Genomic DNA, 20,778 nt, shown 5'->3' with positions numbered 1-20,778 from the left:
GGTACTCTGTTCTAGTCTGCATTGGTCTCTCACAGAGTTTAGTGCTGATGACCCACAGGTGTTGGTTTCTGCTTAAAATCTGGCTCCATCTTTCCAGATCTAATTGTTCATTTCATGTTTATGTTAACCATCTTATGGCTTGTGAACTTTGGTTTGCCCACTTTCATTCCTTTAATATGAAGGGTGAAGGTTTGAGATCTGTTGATACCATTTCTGCCTCATAGAGGACAAGCTTATATTGGATGGATGTTATACTCTATATCAGTCAAAAGTCTCTTGTAAGAAGGAAATGCTATTGCCCAGGGTGATCAGGATTGCTGCTAAATGATTTTAGGGTGCTTGAGAAACTCAGCATCCTTGCCTCTCTTGTTATCCAGAGGGCACTTTCTTCTGATGAATTCAAAATAGCTACTTCATTCTTTGTGGCTGTACTTGGCTATTTTAGATCTGGTGTTATGTTCAAAGTACACTTTCAGTAACCTAGGAGTTTGGCAGCATAGTTTGTGGCACTGTCAGATTGAGGAAAAGTTGATTTATATGGAACTTGCTTCTTGCCTTAAATAGCATAATGTCTACAGTCCTATTCAGTCTAGTTTCCAAACCTGTCAGCAGTGACTGATGACCCGAGATCAAAGGTGCTCTTCTAGTCCTCCTTTTTACCTATTTATTGACCAAGTAAACACATCAGACACGCTGCCTCTTTTTCAGGATAAATACTGTAAAACCAAACGACAACCCACAAGATAAACTCGCAAAAATAATGAACAACTTAACCAAATACTCCGAGAGAAGGGACGACCAAGGCAACATAAAACATAAAATAAGAACTCAAAACTGCAAAGAAAACAAAATTCAACGAGCACCGTGTTTATTAATAGGTAAAAGCGCTTTCACAAAAACTTGTTTCATCAGACCTTCCACACATGATAAAAACAGAAACCATATATACTACATAAAAAATTCAAACCCACCAATCAAAACCAGAATAACAATGACATCATAACAAATACATCAATTAAGAAGTACATCAATCAAAAAATACATCTGAATCAAAACAATATCATCCAGACTTAGAAACACAACTCTGTATAAATATACAATAACACTAACTAACTAAAAATATTCTACATATTATCTAAAAGACTATGCTGAAACACATAATAAAAACATAATAGAAAAACACTAAAAATCATTTTGGTACCCTCCTTTTCTTAAGTAAGGGCTTAATGGTAACATTCATTAAGATCCTTTCCTCTATCAGCTCTAAGAAAGATCATCCAGTTGTTCTCCTTATACTCAGTATGGTTGCAAACATCACCTTTTCTTATTGTGGGCATAATAACGTCAATGACCCTGAAACTGAACCTATGCCCCTCCCCATTGTTGGTAACATGCTTGGAGAGGGCATTATGCTCAACACCTTTGCGTATGCAATAGACATGCTCCCTCATATGCTCTCTCAGTGATCTATTAGTTTTTCCCACATAAAATGATGCACATAAAGTGCACTCTGCTAAATAGACCACGTTTGTAGTTCTACAATCAGCATTGACCTTAAACACGAATCTTCTCTTAAGGTCAGGATGATCAAATATTAATAAACATGGTGCTCATTGAATTTTGTTTTCTTTGCAGTTTTGAGTTCTTATTTTATGTTTTATGTTGCCTTGGTCGTCCCTTCTCTCGGAGTATTTGGTTAAGTTGTTCATCTTTTTCAGGATGGCCTGAGAACACTGTCTGGTTAATTGACTTGCTCAGAGTCACATAGTAGGCAAACGAAGGTAGAAGGAATCAAATTATACACCCTGGGCACAGGAAGCAGCTCATAAACAGGTCAGAGATGTAGTCCTCTGCACTAACTTCAGGACTCTTTGAAGATCAGACATCTAGTCCTCTGCACTAACTTCAGGACTCTTTGAAGATCAGACATCTAGTCCTCTGCACTAACTTCAGGACTCTTTGAAGATCAGTGATGTAGTCCTCTGCACTAACTTCAGGACTCTTTGAAGATCAGACATCTAGTCCTCTGCACTAACTTCAGGACTCTTTGAAGATCAGTGATGTAGTCCTCTGCACTAACTTCAGGACTCTTTGAAGATCAGTGATGTAGTCCTCTGCACTAACTTCAGGACTCTTTGAAGATCAGACATCTAGTCCTCTGCACTAACTTCAGGACTCTTTGAAGATCAGACATCTAGTCCTCTGCACTAACTTCAGGACTCTTTGAAGATCAGAGATGTAGTCCTCTGCACTAACTTCAGGACTCTTTGAAGATCAGACATCTAGTCCTCTGCACTAACTTCAGGACTCTTTGAAGATCAGACATCTAGTCCTCTGCACTAACTTCAGGACTCTTTGAAGATCAGTGATGTAGTCCTCTGCACTAACTTCAGGACTCTTTGAAGATCAGACATCTAGTCCTCTGCACTAACTTCAGGACTCTTTGAAGATCAGTGATGTAGTCCTCTGCACTAACTTCAGGACTCTTTGAAGATCAGACATCTAGTCCTCTGCACTAACTTCAGGACTCTTTGAAGATCAGACATCTAGTCCTCTGCATTAACTTCAGGACTCTTTGAAGATCAGAGATGTAGTCCTCTGCACTAACTTCAGGACTCTTTGATCTCACAGTGGCTTCTGACATATTGGACCACATGAAATTTTGGATCACTTAGTCTGTTACTGTAGTATCAAAGGAACTCTGCTAGAGTGGTTTGCCTTACACCTGCCCAGTTATTTGCAGAGGGTTTGTTCAGGTGTCAGTGCTGTGCTGATGACATACACCTTCACTTTTCCTTCTGTATGGATTCTGTATGGGTTTCCTTGCATAAGACCTAGTGAGTATTCACTTCCGGATGCTTTGTTACCAGCTCAAATGCAGTAACATCCGTCATTGCTGTTTATGTCACTGTGAGGGACACAAATATCAAGCCTCTAAACCATTTTGCTATCTACAGGGGTGACTGGCTTGATTTTAAGTTAATTTACTTAAAGTTAATTTACATGACATGGGATTATCCTTGGTGAGAGGCTGACACTCAGGGATAAGTGTCTCCTGTCATACAATCATTAAAATTTCATTGAAGGATTTCTGCCTGAATAAAACACCTGGTACCACCTGAAGGACTAACTGTGGTTACCAAGGCCCTGGTTGCATGAAACCTGGACTAGTATAACTCTGTCTTCCCAGGGCTCCTGTTTAGTGAAGTGAGCCAGTTCTAGCTCATGCAGAACTCTGCTACCTGGTTAATCATAGGGACATTGTGTTTTCATTATAGTACACCGACTTCTGAACCTAAACTGCCTGGCTGTTCAATGATGTATAATTTACAAAGTAGTAGTCCTTATGTCCTTAGCCCTGCATATCATAGGCCCCGTAACAGAGAAGGATGTTTGTTGTCATATGCCCCTGCCCATTTAACTTACTCTTATATCCAGGAGATACTGGTGGCTCTTAGGATTTGACATGAACCGTCTAAGGCTCATTCCTCTCTTAGGCCCCAAAACCTTTGGAATTTATTACTTGGATGGCTTCAGAAGGTCTGTATGTTTGCAAGTTCATGCGAACCCTTAATACTCACTTGTTCAGTCTTACATATTAATTACTACTTACTTTACCAAGTACATTTGTTTTTATGTATTTTAATTTGTACCACAGCTTAGTTTTTAAACAGTTTAATAAACCCAAGCTAGGTTTGTGTTACTGCTGAGCATCCTGACTCTTTTCCCCATGGTATGTATGATACTTCAACCAAATCACTTAATATCTAAGGACTTTGGAAGGTTGAAAATGCATTTGTTTTTCTTGTGTTTAGTTGAAAAAGAGGTTCTGTAGTTGCTTTTATGTTTAGTAGTAACCAAAATAAAGTTTCTCAGAAGTTTTAATTCTTTGCCATGTTAGTTCAGTTGGTTCCATGAAAAAATGCAGACATGCAGACACCAGAAGAACTGTACTGAAATTGGGGTCACCTAACACATTTAATGGACTTGCTTCAAACCCACCTCCTTAAGGCAGTAGCTTATAGAATCTCATTTCTTTTCTGAGTCCCAGACAGGTGAAAGCAAAATGATAAAGGAGCCCTTCCCTACTGAGACCGGAAGGTGGTGCATTGAGGATGCAGATATGATATTCCTTTGTATCAGAACCAGGAAAATTCTGCTTATATGAATCAAGAGCCATCCTAAAGTGCAGTTGGTAGGCATATTACAACTATAATGGAGTATGCTTTGTTTAGATTCATAGGTTCATTTGCCCTGTGTTTAGGCCATAGGGCCATCTACAAAAAGATACATACCTCTCAACTGTCCAGATGGGTTGCCAACTTTTCATGTCTAAAATTCTGGACATGTACTTGAAAGCAAAATGCATGTAATTTTGGTACCCCCATCCCCTCTCATGCAGCCATTCCAGTGTCCCATTACTTTGGCTATTTCTCCAGTTCTTCTCTGTTGCCATAAACACTGTTCAAAACTCTCAGTGAGCATACTGTTTTCTGCTTTACTTCTACAATGATTACAGATATTTGGATTTAATTTAAAACATTTATTTCAAATTTTATAGCACAAACACGGATAGACATTTGCTAAACAAGTAATACAGTTTCACAATGAAAACAGACTTAGCATTAAAACTTTTCTGCCTTTGAAACTCACATTCACTGAAACAGCATTGAAAACCCACATTCAAAGAAAATGCATCTGGCCAGTAATGGGTGCTAACTGTATAATGCTGCCCCTTTCCTCCGCCTTAACCCTATACCTTACCTTCATCCATCCTATAATACTGCCACTACACAAGACACACTTGGACACACAGACAATACTATATTTTATCCCCTAACCTAATCTCGACACTAACCCTAAAATACACAGACTTGTGCATAAATGTATAACACCTATGTTTTGCTCATCCCCGATCCTAACCCTACCTCACATACACATGCACAAACACTCTCACACCTCCAACCTCACTTACCTATCTTGACATTACACAATATCAACATTTCAACTGTGTGGCTGTCCATATCATTGACATATCTTGACATTACACAATATCAACATTTCCACTGCATGGCTATCTGTACAACTGACATTAAACCACACCCTCGGTGTTTGCTGAAGAAACGGCATTCAAGAAAAACGTTGGGGATATATATATATATATATATATATATATATATGTATATGTATATGTATGCATTATCATGTATGTTGTATATATATATATATATATATATATATATATATATATATATATATATATATATATATATATATATATATATATATATATATATATATATACACACATATATATATATATATATGTATGTGTGTGTGTGTGTATGTATGCAGTATTGCAGTATCATGTGTCCGTGGTACTCTAAGCTTTATAAGGCAGTCATAAAATCAGATACATGAATGTGCACATTGATCATATGGTCTTCTGACTTGATCTCACTGAATACTGGTTTGGCATCCATCATCTTTATAGAGACAGGGGTATGTTTAAATTGTCTGTTAGTATTTGACACAACTAGATTTGATTAGTATAACAGCATCCTCAGGCTTGTCGCACTTGCACTTCTGGATACATTACATTTGTATAGCACCAGTTACTAATATTTGTCAGAAGTCTGTGACTACATCTGTGACCAGAAATAAATTCACCCAGAAAAAGAAACATTTAAAAGACTTCTTTGATCACATTAAAGATTGCATCCCCACCAATAATACTGAAATGCATAATTAAGTGCAACAAAAATATACTACTTAATCACTTAGTGAAAACATGAGTAACACAGCATCATAACTAAAACAGTATCATAATTCAGTAGCCTTCTGCTTCAAGATACATTTAATATTCATGGAGTCCTTCAGACCTAGTATCTTTAATGCTTGCAACTTTAGCCGCCAACATAGCGACTTAATATCCAATAACAGTACTTTGAAATATTACTGTATAGCTATGAATTCCACATTTTGCTTCCTCTGTATAAGCAAACAGACTGTGAATGAATAGGTAAAACTGCAACATTTCATAAGAACCTGAACCACATTTGAAAGATGTCTGTTCCTAGTCTGCTATACAGTTCAGATGTCTTCAAGAATTTGAAATTCCACGCGCGGAAAACAAAGACTTAAACAATCATCACACAGATGCAAAAGACTGTTTTTGTCTTCTGCATCTGTGTGTGACCAGACGCAAAGGGTGTTCTTAAAGTACAACACCCTTAAAAAAAAAGATTTTTTTTTTAATTAAAAGAAAATTTATATTTTTCTCCTGGTATTTTTTCTGGACAATAAGCTGTCCTTTCCATTTTCTGGACAGTGTCCCTTTATTCTGGACAGTTGGCAACCCAATTTCACCTCATATTTTTGGTCTGTTCTTCATAATATTTGTGGCTTTCTGAACAATCACTGAGGACTGAAGTCATAATAAAATGACAGACATTTCAGTTTCAGGCTTCATATCCTTCGGAAAATGCATGTTAAGGAAAAATCTGAGATTCTAGCAAATTTCTAAGTTTATAACAGCAATATTTAAAATCTGTACCTATTTTTAGGCCTTTGTCCCCCCATTATCTTTGGCTCTGTCTAGATTTCTTGAGCTAAGAGGTTGAGAGATTTGAAACAGAGACTCTATTACATTGTGTTGATCTTTTCTGTCATCTATTAAGGTTGTTCCGTTAATTTTTAAATGTATACAAGGTGTTGCAAGTTCTGAAGTCCAAAGATAATTTGTTCCATAGTCTATGGATGCTATGAGCAACAAAATTATCAGTATGGATTGTGATACAAAATGTCTGCAACTAGTACTGTGTAGGCATGGTTTGTTTTCATTTGTATTACGTGTATGATTTCCTATGTTGTAAGTGATGGTTTAGTAAAGATGTTTCTTATTTAAAAATAATATCCCAGCTAGTTGGTCACTTCAAACAAACAACACAATTTGCATTGCCTGCCTCTATGTCTTGTGACTTCTGTACAGCTCCACAGCTAATAATACCTTTAATGTTTCATTTTCAAAAGCCCTGAAGGCAGACATTTTTCTTTAACTAAATGATAGATCAATTGCATTTATAATGCAAGGTGCTATAATCATTTTTGTGTTTGACAGACCTTTAAGTGAGATAATTCTTTAAGTGGTTTTCGCATGGATTATTTCCAACATGTTGACCTCTGTTAATGGGTCTACGTCAGATGATAGACTTTTCGAAAACTCAAAAAAATATTGAAGAGGCCATATCATCAAATTTCCGAAAACTCAAAACATTAAAAAAAAAAAATAAACACAAAAATCGACTTTTTTTTTTACATTTTTGCAGGGGAGGCAAGCCCTCCACACCCCCCTGAAAATTATATCATCAAGAAGCTAACAAAACTTGGCGTAAATCCTTATCTCATTAGGTGGGTGGCCAACTGGCTCACCGATAGGACACACAAGGTCAAAATAGGCTCCACCAGCTCTGACAGCAGTCCTGTCACTAGTGGTGTTCCCCAGGGATCTTTCCTGGGACCTCTACTCTTTGGCGTCTACTTCTCAGAAGTTCAGGCAAAGACAAAGGGCCTGTGGCAGACCAAGTTTATGGATGACTATAAGTTGGGTGCTGTAACTGACTCCCAAATGATATTAACATACTGCAAGAGGGTCTCACAGCTACAAATAACTGGTGTCAAAGTCATGACCTTAAGTTAAATTAAAAAAAATATATTATAATACCATTCACCAAAAACACGGTCCCTACTGATTATCACATTAAAGGCAACCCCCTAAGCACACAACCTGTGGTGAGAGACTTGGGTACTCAGGTTGACAACAATCTCACATTCGACCATCATGTGGCAGCAGTGGTCAGAAAAGCCTTTTACTTGGTTTATCTCATAAGTAAAGGGATTGCAGCCAGAAAAAAGGAGGTTAAAACCTCTCTGTACTCCTCCCTCATTAGGCCTATAATTGAGTATAATGCCCCATTTGGTATGTACCTCTCCAAACACCTGCACCAACTGGAAAGGCCACAGAAATACCTTGCAAGAGAATCCATGGCCACCAGCATATATCCTATGCAGACAGGCTCAAATCACTATCACTCTACTCAGTATCATACAGGTTGATCAGAGGTGATCTGTGTCTCGCCTACAAGGCAATATTGGACCCTGCCCTACTAGAGATGCTCCATATCCATAACTCCTTGCGCATTACCCGCTCGATAGGCCTAAATCTAATACGTGACATCAACAAAACCTGCTGGAAAGACAGGTTTGTCTTCCAGAGGGTGCCCCATCTCTGGAATAGACTTCCCATACATATCAAACAGAGTACCTCACTGACCCTCTTCAAGCGTAACCTTGATGAGCAGATGGGAAACTACAAGTTTATCCCAGTGGTTCCACCTTTGTCCCTCATTGACAGGGGTGACAGGTGCTGACTGAGGGTTCTTTTTTTGGGGGGTAAACTCTTGGCTATGCTTGTAACGGTCCCAGGGCCATTAGCCTAGTAACCTCCTATGATCCTATGATCTTATGATATACTATCTCTGAGATCGCATTACAGTGAGGAAAAGGGTATATTTCCTGATCCTCGCTGTACCATGATCTCCATTCAAAAGCTTCGAGTTTCAAAAACTTGATCATATGGTCTTGACCATATGGAGTTCACGTTTCTGCAAACCTGATCAACTGATAGGGACCCCTTGTGCATATATAAATGCAAAATGAGGAGTTATACTGCTTGCAAAGGACAGGCTAGAGGCTTATATAGGTTATTTATGATAAATGAATTTCTTGAGGACATAGTTTTATGCAGTTATTCCACCTGTCTCGATGCCCTAGTCTTAATAAAAGAAATATTTCCTTTTGAATGACAATTTGTTTTTATTACCATGCCCATCATGGCATCCAGCCTATACTTTCCAGATGTCATCACTTTATACATAATAACACTGAATTTTAGCTTAGGTGCTTTACTCAGTTGTCAATAACTCCTAGATTTCTACTTATGATCATGAAATCATTGGGTAAGGTGAAAGAGTTCCAAATATACAGTCATTCTCATACTCTGAAGACCAAAAATATGGTGAAATGGGCTCAGAAGAAAACTAGATTGAACAGAACAGGCCTCAGGATCAAACCCTGGGAAACATGTACTTGAAATGGTTTCTTCCCAGGATATTCACCAATAGCATTCACCCATTGTACCCTCCCTACTAGCTAGTTAACAGTGTGTTCAATAATATAAAAATTAATTTTATGTGTTCTAAGACAAGCATAATAATTCAGGAAATTTGCAGGGTGTCAAAAATATTGGCTAAATCCAAATATAGGGGTATGACTGTTCATGCATTGTCAACAGACTGACTTAGAGCATCATGTAAGTCAATCAGCCTACTTAGCATTGCTCTAATGCTGGGATATGTCTAATGATTTTGTACACATTTTATCAATTTTAAGGAGTCTTACAATATAATGCTGGAAGCATTTCTTCAAGACTGCGATCACATTAATTGGACTGCAATTTTATAACTGACTGAGTCCACCTCCTTTTTGAAAAGAGCCCATCGAGGACTCCTTCTATACATTAGGTACAAACCCATTCCTTAAAATGGTGCTAAATATTTCAAATTCCAATCAGAACATCTCTTATGGTGCAAACAGCAGTTGAGACATATTGTCAGATTATGTGCTGCATGTTTTTTTTTTTGACCATGTCAATGCTTTTTTAACTATCTCTTATATATAAGGGGACATCCACAATTTAAACAATCAGGTGACACACTGAGACTGTCTAGTGAAACATTGGCTGTAACCTTCACAAAATATATATTGAGAACATTAGCTAAAGAATTCTGGAATTTTATATTATTATATAATAATGACTCCGCTATGTTGGCAAGTCATTTGGAAGGGTGCATACTTATAGTATAAGATTTTTATTGTCATTGAATGGTTGATAAGATTCCCTTCAAATTTATCATTAGAATATTGAATAATTTGGTTAGGATGTGAAGATGTCACATTCAACCTATGTTTATCTCTGTTAGTAACTTTTTATAAATACAAAATCTGTATTTCTTATTTTTGATCAAATGCTATATCTTCTTGTTCCACCAGGGAGGAGATCTACAGCTTGTTTTGTAGATAACTTCAGTTTAGTACACGTTTGTAACAGGTCACATATAATGACGTTAACACTGACTAACAATAACTCCCTTTGACAACCTCACTATCCCCTTTTCAGTCAATACATTTTATATTTGCCTTAATCATTTGTAAATCACTTTTCTTTAACCACACATCAAAATTTTACATGAAAATGGTTTAACAGGAGTATATGGGAGACTATGATGTTGTGATCAACTGAACTCAGAGCTTCAGAAACTCCCAGATTTCAAATGTCACCATTCTTATTTGTTGGGACTGAATACTGCATATTCTTATCTCCCATTGGAAAATATACCATCAGAATGAAACCTCGGATATTTAAGATGTCAAAAAATTCCATTGCATTATATAAACTGGTACTTAAACCATTCCAATCAATATTAGCATAAATAAAATTATCAACCAAAATAGTAGGATCAAATCTCACTTGAAAATCAATATTCACACTATGAATTCTGTAGCATACAATGAGTCTGACATGATAAGTTTAATAAGTCAATGACCAATAGTTCAGGAATGGAGGTTACAAAAGTTAACTGTCCTCAAATAAAATTATGAATAAGTATCTCCCCTCCAGAAGTACCTGAACATATACAAGCATATTAATAATAATTTGTGAAATGACATATAGAGACTGTCACACTTCCTTAACTATACCAGTTTTACAGTCATTTTAAAATCCTTTTGCATGATAACCAGCTCTAGTTCATCTGTTCTTGTCCCTAAATTTCTCGCATTTGTATAGCAAGCCATCACAGGGTGATTAGAGCTAAACTGCCTATGGATTTTGCAGCTCTTAATCTTTTCTTCAAGTCTTAAAAAGTACTTAACCGGTTCTTTATTTTTTTTTCCAGGAAGATATGTTGCCTCCTTGTAGCACAGGTGAAGTCTTTCAAAACAGAATGTGGAGGCAGTGTATGCATGTCAAAGGATTGATACCTTTATCCCATATTCCAATCTGTACCTGCAAAGCTTTTGATCAAATAGCAATGTTTTTTAAAGTTGATAATCAGACAATCTGGAAGAGGTGAATATTTCACTAAAAGCAGCATTAACTCAATTTTTAACACTGTTTTGAACTATATTCATAATTCATTATTTCTTATGATTAACAGGGAAGTCCTGTCCATTTTTATGGATCAATTTCAGACCTGGGAGGCAGGGAAGAACTGAAAACTCCCTAACACTGTTATCAGTCTTACCAAGTGTTTAATCATTGAGTCCCCAACAACAGAATTCCCATGTTCTTTCTTGTTGAACCATTTTCAACTAATAATGTCATGCCTAAAATTCCACCGTGATGTATTGGTTGTGCATTGGACTCGAGAGCATGTATAAGAGTTTGAATCCTGCATGGTCAACCTATTGCTTCTAGGAAAACAATGTGGGATAATGGTTACAATCTTTGCCTCACAGACAAAAAGCCTAAGGTATGATCTTGACATTTGGTCTCTGTTTAGAGTTTGCATGTTTCCCCCTTTCTGCAGTCAGGTTTCAGAAACATGCTAGGTGGTTCTGTCTAAGGATAAAAGGTACCAGGTTCAAGCTCTGCTCTCTCATTTGAACTTGAGAGGTCTACCAACAGCATGCATTCACAAATTAATTTAATCATAGGTGACAGAAGGGGTCTATATTACATCTTTGAAAAACCTCTTCAGCGGACACCTGTTCGGCGACCAATAAACAGTGAAAGCTAACCCCACGAATGGCCATTTCAGCAAATTTTTTTCCTAGGGTAAAAAAACGCTTGGTCATCATCGGGAATTTGCCCTTTTCCTTACTGTAGTGCGATCTCAGGGTTGGTATATTTATTTAGTTGGGGGGGTGGGGTCACATTTCCCCCCCACTTTGAAGGGTTTGAAAGTTTGTCTGGTTTCTGGTTGGCCAAGTGATTTTTTTTCCCCTAGGAAAAAAATTTGCTGAAACATTCGAAGAAGTTGGATTTCATTGTTTACTGGTCGGCAAACAGGCGTTCACTGAAGAGGTTTTTGGAGGATGTAATATAAACCCGACATAAGCACAGACTCTAGATGGTGCCTGTCAAGAACCAAATGCTTTAGGCGTCAGCTGTGGTTTATGTTGTCCTCTAGACAGGAGAACATGGACCACAGGATTCATGTCACATTAGGGATTGTCATTCAGTGTGTAAAAATTGTCTGTAGGTGATTTGGTTACTTTAACTAATGCCACAAAAAGGGAAATGGGTATTTATCAGAGCTACATTTGTGTCTAAACTTGAAAAGTACCAAGGCAGAAAAAAATTCCCTCCCAGTGCCCTACTCTGCAGCTTCTTCACCTGAACAGCTCAGCATCTGCAGGGCTTTCTGGAGAGAATACTAATTTTTAAGCGTTCTGTTTTCCCCCACTAATCCTGTATTACTAATCTGTTTTAAAGGTGAGTGCAACACACTTTGATACTTGCTGTCCTCATGCCCAAGTTAAGGAGGATAACTCACTTTTATGCATGCTGTCCTCATGCCCAAGTTAAGGAGGATAACTCACTTTGATCCATGCTGTCCTCATACCCAAGTTAAGGAGGATAACTCACTTTGATCCATGCTGTCCTCATACCCAAGTTAAGGAGGATAACTCACTTTGATCCATGCTGTCCTCATCTCCAAGTTAAGGAGGATAACTCACTTTGATACATGCTGTCCTCATCTCCAAGTTAAGGAGGATAACTCACTTTGATACATGCTGTCCTCATCTCCAAGTTAAGGAGGATAACTCACTTTGATCCATGCTGTCCTCATCTCCAAGTTAAGGAGGATAACTCACTTTGATGCATGCTGTCCTCATGCCCAAGTTAAGGAGGATAACTCACTTTGATCCATGCTGTCCTCATCTCCAAGTTAAGGAGGGTAAGTCACTTTGATACTTGCTGTCCTCATCTCCAAGTTAAGGAGCATAACTCACTTTGATACTTGCTGTCCTCATCTCCAAGTTAAGGAGAATAACTCACTTTGATGCATGCTGTCCTCATGCCCAAGTTAAGGAGGATAACTCACTTTGATCCATGCTGTCCTCATCTCCAAGTTAAGGAGGATAACTCACTTTGATCCATGCTGTCCTCATCTCCAAGTTAAGGAGGGTAACTCACTTTGATACATGCTGTCCTCATGCCCAAGTTAAGGAGGATAACTCACTTTGATCCATGTTGTCCTCATCTCCAAGTTAAGGAGGATAACTCACTTTGATCCATGCTGTCCTCATGCCCAAGTTAAGGAGGATAACTCATTTTGATCCTTGCTGTCCTCATACCCAAGTTAAGGAGGATAACTCACTTTGATACATGCTGTCCTCATGCCCAAGTTAAGGAGGATAACTCACTTTGATACATGCTGTCCTCATGCCCAAGTTAAGGAGGATAACTCACTTGGATACATGCTGTCCTCATGCCCAAGTTAAGGAGGATAACTCACTTTGATCCATGCTGTCCTCATACCCAAGTTAAGGAGGATAACTCGCTTTGATCCATGCTGTCCTCATCTCCAAGTTAAGGAGCATAACTCACTTTGATACATGCTGTCCTCATACCCAAGTTAAGGAGCATAACTCACTTTGATACATGCTGTCCTCATACCCAAGTTAAGGAGGATAACTCACTGTGATCCATGCTGCCCTCATGCCCAAGTTAAGGAGCATAACTCACTTTGATGCATGCTGTCCATATGCCCAAGTTAAGGAGGATAACTCACTTTGATACATGCTGTCCTCATGCCCAGGTTTTTGTTTCCACTTGCATTATGTGCAAAATCCATCTGATATGAAATAATAACACTGGCAGTCAATGGAATTATGCCATGATGTGTTTGCATGTCTTCCAAAGAAATAACATCAGTTTCAGTTTCACATGTTTCATTAAGTGCACAATTCTTAGTTTGACTTTAAGCATATGCTATTGTACACTTAGAGAATGGTAAATCATTAGGTTTACCATCAAAATTGCGAGTGAAGGCTTGACGACCAAGGGATGTCGAAATTTGGTTGGCTGAATTTGTGTTGTTGAACTTTCATTTGGGTGAGTCCTGGTTTGCCCTTTTTCCCACTGTAGTGCAATCTCAGAATTGGAGTATGTAATATGTTGGGAGTGTGGGGGGGTGCAGGGGGGCTTGCCCCCCTGCATAATAGTTATGCCACATGATGTACAGTGTCTGACTGCAGTCTACAGATGTCAAGAAAGGTTGAATTCACTTAAGGAAGTGTGATGTTGCAACATTATGACCTTTTTGACATTCTGTTTTGAACATGTGTGTTGATATTTCAGGTAGGAATTTATTTTGAACTTCGACTATTTAAGCAATAACCTATGACGTTGGTGTGGTATATTAGGATTTACCCACAGTTAGTATGGCTTAATCAAGAGGGTGAAACCCAAGTGATTAAATAAAGCCAACTGTGGGTAAATCTTAATATACAACACCACAGAGTCTGTTATTGCTATTATACAATGATATTATTTAAGAAAAGAAATACTTACTTTTCTTAAATAATGTCTTTGTATAACAACGGTGTGCTGTCCTTCTGCAGCTGGTACATATCCTTTTCTCTTTGTTGATGTACTGCGCATGCATTTGGGACTTGCTATCCCATGCATACCCAGTACATCAGTGGCTTGGAAAGGAAGTAACGGAGAAAAGAAGGTCTCTGTTGCTCTGTTTTTCTCTCTCAACAAGATCAGTCTTAAGATCAGTGTTAAGGATATTACTGTCCAGTAACATAGGGCACATATTCCTGGAGATACATTCTGTAATTCCATGATTTCTTTTTCGCACACCACTTCCATAATTAAGGAGTTAGCTAATTTGAGTTTTCAAGTCCTTTACATTATTACAATAGTAACAGAATACAAAATCTACATTAACAGATATATGACTTTATGTTACTAAACATGCTACATCTGTAACACGTAAATATGCCTTCTTCTTTCAGAAGAGAAGGTACACAAAGTCAAGCAAACCTGTCAGTTGTACAAGTAGTTCAATGGTGATATTCATCACCTTAATAAAGGAATGACACATACTGTAATATGACATGGAAGGGTTAGAAATGAGTGGTGCAGTCTGAATGGAATGGTAAAAGATACTCCTCTGATATCACCCTGCTGTAAGTTATATCAATCAGATATGTTGGATAATCTTTCTCATTTAATAAAACCATACAAAGTGTCTTGTGAGGTCCACTATGAGAATGTAAGAGCACATTGGCTGCAGTTTTGGAGGTGCTGTTCAGTGCAATGCACGCATCACAATTGTTTAAGTTTTTGTGGATGATGGGAAGGGATTGTATGTGTGCGCTTACCTTCCATTGCTGGTTGCTTGTATCTGTAGTGGTTTCCACAGATGCCTTTCTATGTCAGGTCCCGTGATACATAGAATATTCCATTGATTCTAGTCATGTTCTTCTTGTTTTATTTCAGCACTCAGAAATCATCCTTTGGTAACATTTCTTGTTCTTTCCCCATGCATATCTAAAATAGAAACAGATTTGTTACTGTTTGATCCATTGCCTGTTTTAAAATATATAAAATGCACCGATGTGCATTACCAAAGGGGGGCAGCAAGATCTGTTTTTGAGTAGGAGATGTACAACTAAGGTATGTCATAGTTTAAGGATAACTATGGTCAAGAACAGAAAAGAAAAACTTACTGTCATACTGACCTAAAGCTTCTGAAAATGTAATTGGTCAGAAATATTTCATAACTTATCTGCCCGGAATAGTACACATTGTCTCAATTTTATTTTTCATCCAAGTTGCGTCTTAAAAATGCACTCATCCTTTGTCTTTCACCACCTTTTTCCATTTGCTTAGAGTGGCAAGACTCTGGGTGTGTGCATCCTTATCACTGCACATTGCTGTTTACATATTTCACACTGACTAACTGACTTTTGCTGCAAGTTGATAAACAGACTTCAAGATTCCATTGTTCTTGTTTCAGGAAGTAAAAAAGTATGACCAAATTTACTTTTATTTATATGTGTTGACCAGGAGACTGCAGGTTGGCATCCTTTGCTGTCAGTGGAGGCATGCGGAGAACATCACAGCATGTACAGTGTAGAAAACTCTGCAGCAGGTGTATGTGCAAACCATGTCCACAGTCCAATGTACAGACAGTTACATGCAAGGTATATGTGCAAACCATGTCCACAGCCCAATCTACAAGCAGACACATTCAAGGTATATGCGCAAACCATGTCCACAGCCCAATCTACAAACAGGCACATGCAAGGTATATGTGCAAACCATGTCCACAGCCCAATGTACAAGCAGGCATATGCATGGTATATGTGCAAACCATGTACACAGCCCAATCTACAAGCAGGCACATGCAAGGTATATGTGCAAACCATGTCTGCAGCCCAATGTACAAACAGGCACATGCAATGTATATGTGCAAACCATGTCCACAGCCCAATCTACAAGCAGGCACATGCAAGGTATATGTGCAAACCATGTCCACAGCCCAATGTACAAGCAGGCACATGCAGGTATATGTGCAAACCATGTCCACAGCCCAATGTACAAGCAGGCATATGCAAGGTATATGTGCAAATTATGTCCACAGCTCAATATACATGCAGGCACATGCAAAGTATATGTGCAAACCATGTCCACAGCCCAATGTACAGGCAGACACATGCAGGGTATATGTGCAAACCATGTCCACAGCCCAATGTACAAGCAGGTATATGTGCAAGCCATGTCCACAGCCCAATCTACAAGCAGGCACATGCAAGGTATATGTGCAAACCATGTCCACAGCCCAATGTACAAGCAGACACATGCAAGGTATATGTGAAAACTATGTCCATAGCCCAATCTGCAAGCAGGCACATGCAAGGTATATGTGCAAACCATGTCCACAGCCCAATGTACATGCAGGCATATGCAAGGTATATGTGCAAATCCTGTCCAAGGCTGGTGCACAGGTAACCACTGTCAGATATATGAGCACTAAATTACAAATGCTAAACATTTAGCAATTATAAATATATCTGTTATTCACGAAGTAAATCATATTTTGATGTCATTCGCAATTTTGGGCATGTATCGAGGGAGTACACAATTAATTGCAGACATCAGTTACATCAAAAAAAATATGCAGATGTTCATGGTGAGAAAGCAGCTAAGAAATCAGATGAAAAATTAGAAATTAGCATGGCAGATCAGGTGATATCATACATCACATTCTAAAAGTGTCAATGTAGTGCTCACTTTTCTGCAGTGCTAGCCTGAATATAAATTCATTTTCTAATTATATGTCATGCTGTGGGCGGAGAATCTGCCTAGGACAATCTGGATGCTACACCAGGATCCGATAGCTATAGAAGGAATGTTATACTATGATTAGACCATGGTGGTCAGAGTTAGTACCAGCACAAGGTATATTCTACGATACATGAATGCACCTCACCCCCCCCCCATAGTACCACCTATATGTCACAATTGGTACTGTAGGCATTTAGTCTACTGCAGTACCAGCTCTGGCATACAGGTGGGGTTACAGTCGCTGAAGATAGCTGTCACTACAGTGCAACCTTTATTTCAGCTGCAGTTCTGCATACATGAAAGGGAAAACTCTGTCATGCATGCATCCAAGGGTGGCATACTGTATGGCTTCAGTACATGGGCAAAGTGAATTATTTAAAATAAATGTGTTTTGAATTGTCCCCAGTGTATGAAGGGGACAAATCACACGTTATCTTAGCCTTTGTGCATGTGGTCCACAACTGTTGACCTCCCACCACTTGATATCTGCAGCAAAGCTCTATCTGTATGCCAGTACTGGTACTGCAGGTGACAGGTCTTGCAGCTATATACCCTTGCTGTCTAAACTTGTTTTATTAAAATGCATTTTAAAATGAAGATAACACTGCTAATAAGATGGAACATTCCAAAACATTTCCAATAAGGACAGGTAAAATGTAAAAACTATATATAATATTTACAACTGAATAAATTCATATGCACAGTTATGGGAACCTTTACAAAGACATCCATAAATAACTTTAAGTACACATTATAATTACCTAGAAACAAACAAAAAATAAGAAAATATGTAGGATTAGCAATTTCATTTCTTATTGTAAAAGATTAAACCAAGGTGTGTTTAAATCAGTCTGGCAGATGTATACTCTCTGTAATGCCAATGCTACAGTTCCGCTTATACCAGTAAGACCCATTCATTTGAATGCACCCATACTATTGCTTAGAAATTGTACATTGACATTTAATGCTGGTGTAAAATTTCAAAGTTGAATAGTATTGCAAGCCCGATTCATGTTTTAGAATCGGGCATAGTGTTCCAGGATTTGACACTTGCTTATTTGGCTTAAACAGTCCCGGAGACCACTTTTTCAATTTGGCATTGAATTACTGCTTGGGATGCTTTTTGAATTGCAAAGCATGTTTCCAACTGTATTCCCAATTCATAGACAGATAATTTTTGACAACCGTCCTATAGATCCAATTAAGTGGCCGATGACGATTCATAAGGAGTACCGAGTTCCACACCTTCTAAGACTATAAGAGGAAACGCTCATCAAGTCATCTAACCTGTTAAAGGAATTTGATTACTGTATGAGATCAAAAGATTATGAATGAACAGTTTGCCAAGGGCTGTATCAGCTCACTATGCACTGAATAATTGTGCATTTCAATAGGAGAAGTTGAGTTTTGTGTGCAGTGCAGACATATATCATTGTTGTGTAGTTGCTGAGGTGCAATGCTTGCATTTCTTTTACAGTACTACAGTGGTGAGTCCTAGTTGGATATCCAGCTCCACATCTGGCTGTATTACTATATGCTTGCTTAGGTTTAGTATATTTGTGACAATATTAGATACATATAACAAGCTAGATAGTAAGACCTACTACTGACAAATGCATAATCTGTCAAAAATGCTTAACCCAGTAAAGACAAGCTAATTTCTGATTTATTTTAAGTAGTAATATTGAGCTTACTAAACTGCTTGCCTTTATTAATACTGCAGTAAATTGACTGGATAGGTGCCCTTAGCCTTTTCAATGGGCAGTGAATCATAATTTATAGCAAATGCTGTGGCACCTACAAGGTAAAGGGATATTCCAGAGAAAGCCAAAACTGGTGTACAGAGAAACTTCAGAATCAGGGACATACATGAAACAAAGAAATAAAACCAAACTTACTTCATATGTCATACTCTGGAGGTTATATAAAGGGAACAAAAAGTACTTTGGGATGAGACGAGCCTGGGAATTGCACAGACGTTGTATATAAACAGTTGGTGAAACCAGTGGGTTCAGACCTGAAAAGCTGCAGTCCAGAATTCTTTAGTGTAGCTTCTGCATTTTTTGAGATGCAGCACCACCTTTAAATAAAGAGAAAATGTATGTAGACATGTAAGGAAGAGGTGGATCCGGAAAAACTAAAGCTTAGCAAGTATAAGGCTTGATTTATATGGAATTTAAATCTGAGAAAAAAGTTTCTGTTGCTTCATTCGTTGTGAAGCTGATCAATGCAGCTAACCATCTGAAAGCGCAGTTTGTTATCCTCTAGAGACCTGTGTATGTTTCAGCTTTTAAAGAATCAAAACAAGCTTACGTTCGTAGGTTATAAATACACTTGAAAGTTATGATTCTTTTTTATGATTTTTGACTCTGATGCATGTATCTAAATAGCATAATTTACCACTTTGATATTAATTTACTCACTTTTTACTGCTAGTAAAATTCTAACTTTGAATAGTCAGGTAACTTATTTTAGGTCACCCACTGAGCATTCATAAGTGGTAGGATATGAGCAGGTGATAACCAGGTCCTTGAAGGGTGAGTCTAAATTTCAAGCCACCTCAGGTACAGAGTTAAAATGTACACATAGTTTGTACTATAGCTTGCCTTACTGTACTGAATAATACCAGAAAGCAGAGCAAATCACTAACAGGTAACATTACCTTTGGCCTACAGTATTAACCAGAGAAGGATGAATATATGCCAAGGGCAAATGATAACAACAGGAAGAGGAGTTATGGAAGAGGACTGAATGTTGTTAGGCTTCTGTGTGTCTCTAAACAAGTAGGCTGCGGTGTTTATGGGAGGCTGAACTTTTTTCAGGATTAAAACCTGTGCCTGTGTGGAATGCTGGGACAGAGAGATTACCAAACAAAAACAGGACCAGCTTGGAATAAGGCAAAAGCAGGCAGGGCTGCACTGAGACTGCAGCATAATATTTTGCAGGCGTGACGGTATTGTTTATACACAGACAGGAAAAGGAAAGAAGGGGATAAGCAACCAGAAGGTGCAGTAGGAAGATATAAAAGTAAACTCTGAGAGTGAGGGCTCTACATTAAGACTGTAGGTGAATAACAGAAAAACCAGAACTACTGAAGGGGGATGCCAGATGGCAAAGAAAATGGTACTGATGAGGGACAGAGAAATGTACATGATGGCAGACACAAGAGACACATTTCTCCATGACGGCTAAGTGAAGATGCTAGTCAGGGTAAGGAGCAGAAATAATAACATAAAGAAAGAATGGTACGCAGTGGAGAATCTGGAAGAAGTGAGTGTTAATGGAGCAGCTGATGTACTTATAATAGGAAGTAGGTATTCTTACAAGTTGTATTAGTGTATATATGG

At 38.2% G+C, this 20,778-nt stretch overlaps 1 protein-coding gene across 1 annotated transcript in view; it reads right to left on the bottom strand.

Annotated features, from left to right (window-relative positions):
* Window positions 1-20,778, bottom strand: part of NLRC3 (NLR family CARD domain containing 3) — a 778,434-nt gene that overhangs the window by 457,291 nt on the left and 300,365 nt on the right. Inside the window, exon 2 of the mRNA XM_044089322.1 lies at window positions 15,463-15,631. Coding sequence (XP_043945257.1) covers window positions 15,463-15,469 — 7 coding nt within the window. The 5' untranslated portion in view covers window positions 15,470-15,631. The remainder of the gene's footprint in view (window positions 1-15,462; window positions 15,632-20,778) is intronic.

The sequence above is a fragment of the Protopterus annectens genome, chromosome 12.part0, assembly GCF_019279795.1.
Source record: "Protopterus annectens isolate FY-2018-M chromosome 12.part0, PAN1.0, whole genome shotgun sequence".
NCBI classification, from domain to species: Eukaryota; Metazoa; Chordata; order Ceratodontiformes; family Protopteridae; genus Protopterus; species Protopterus annectens.
Note: the sequence above shows the minus strand (reverse complement) of the source record. Positions and strands in the feature narration are given on the sequence as shown.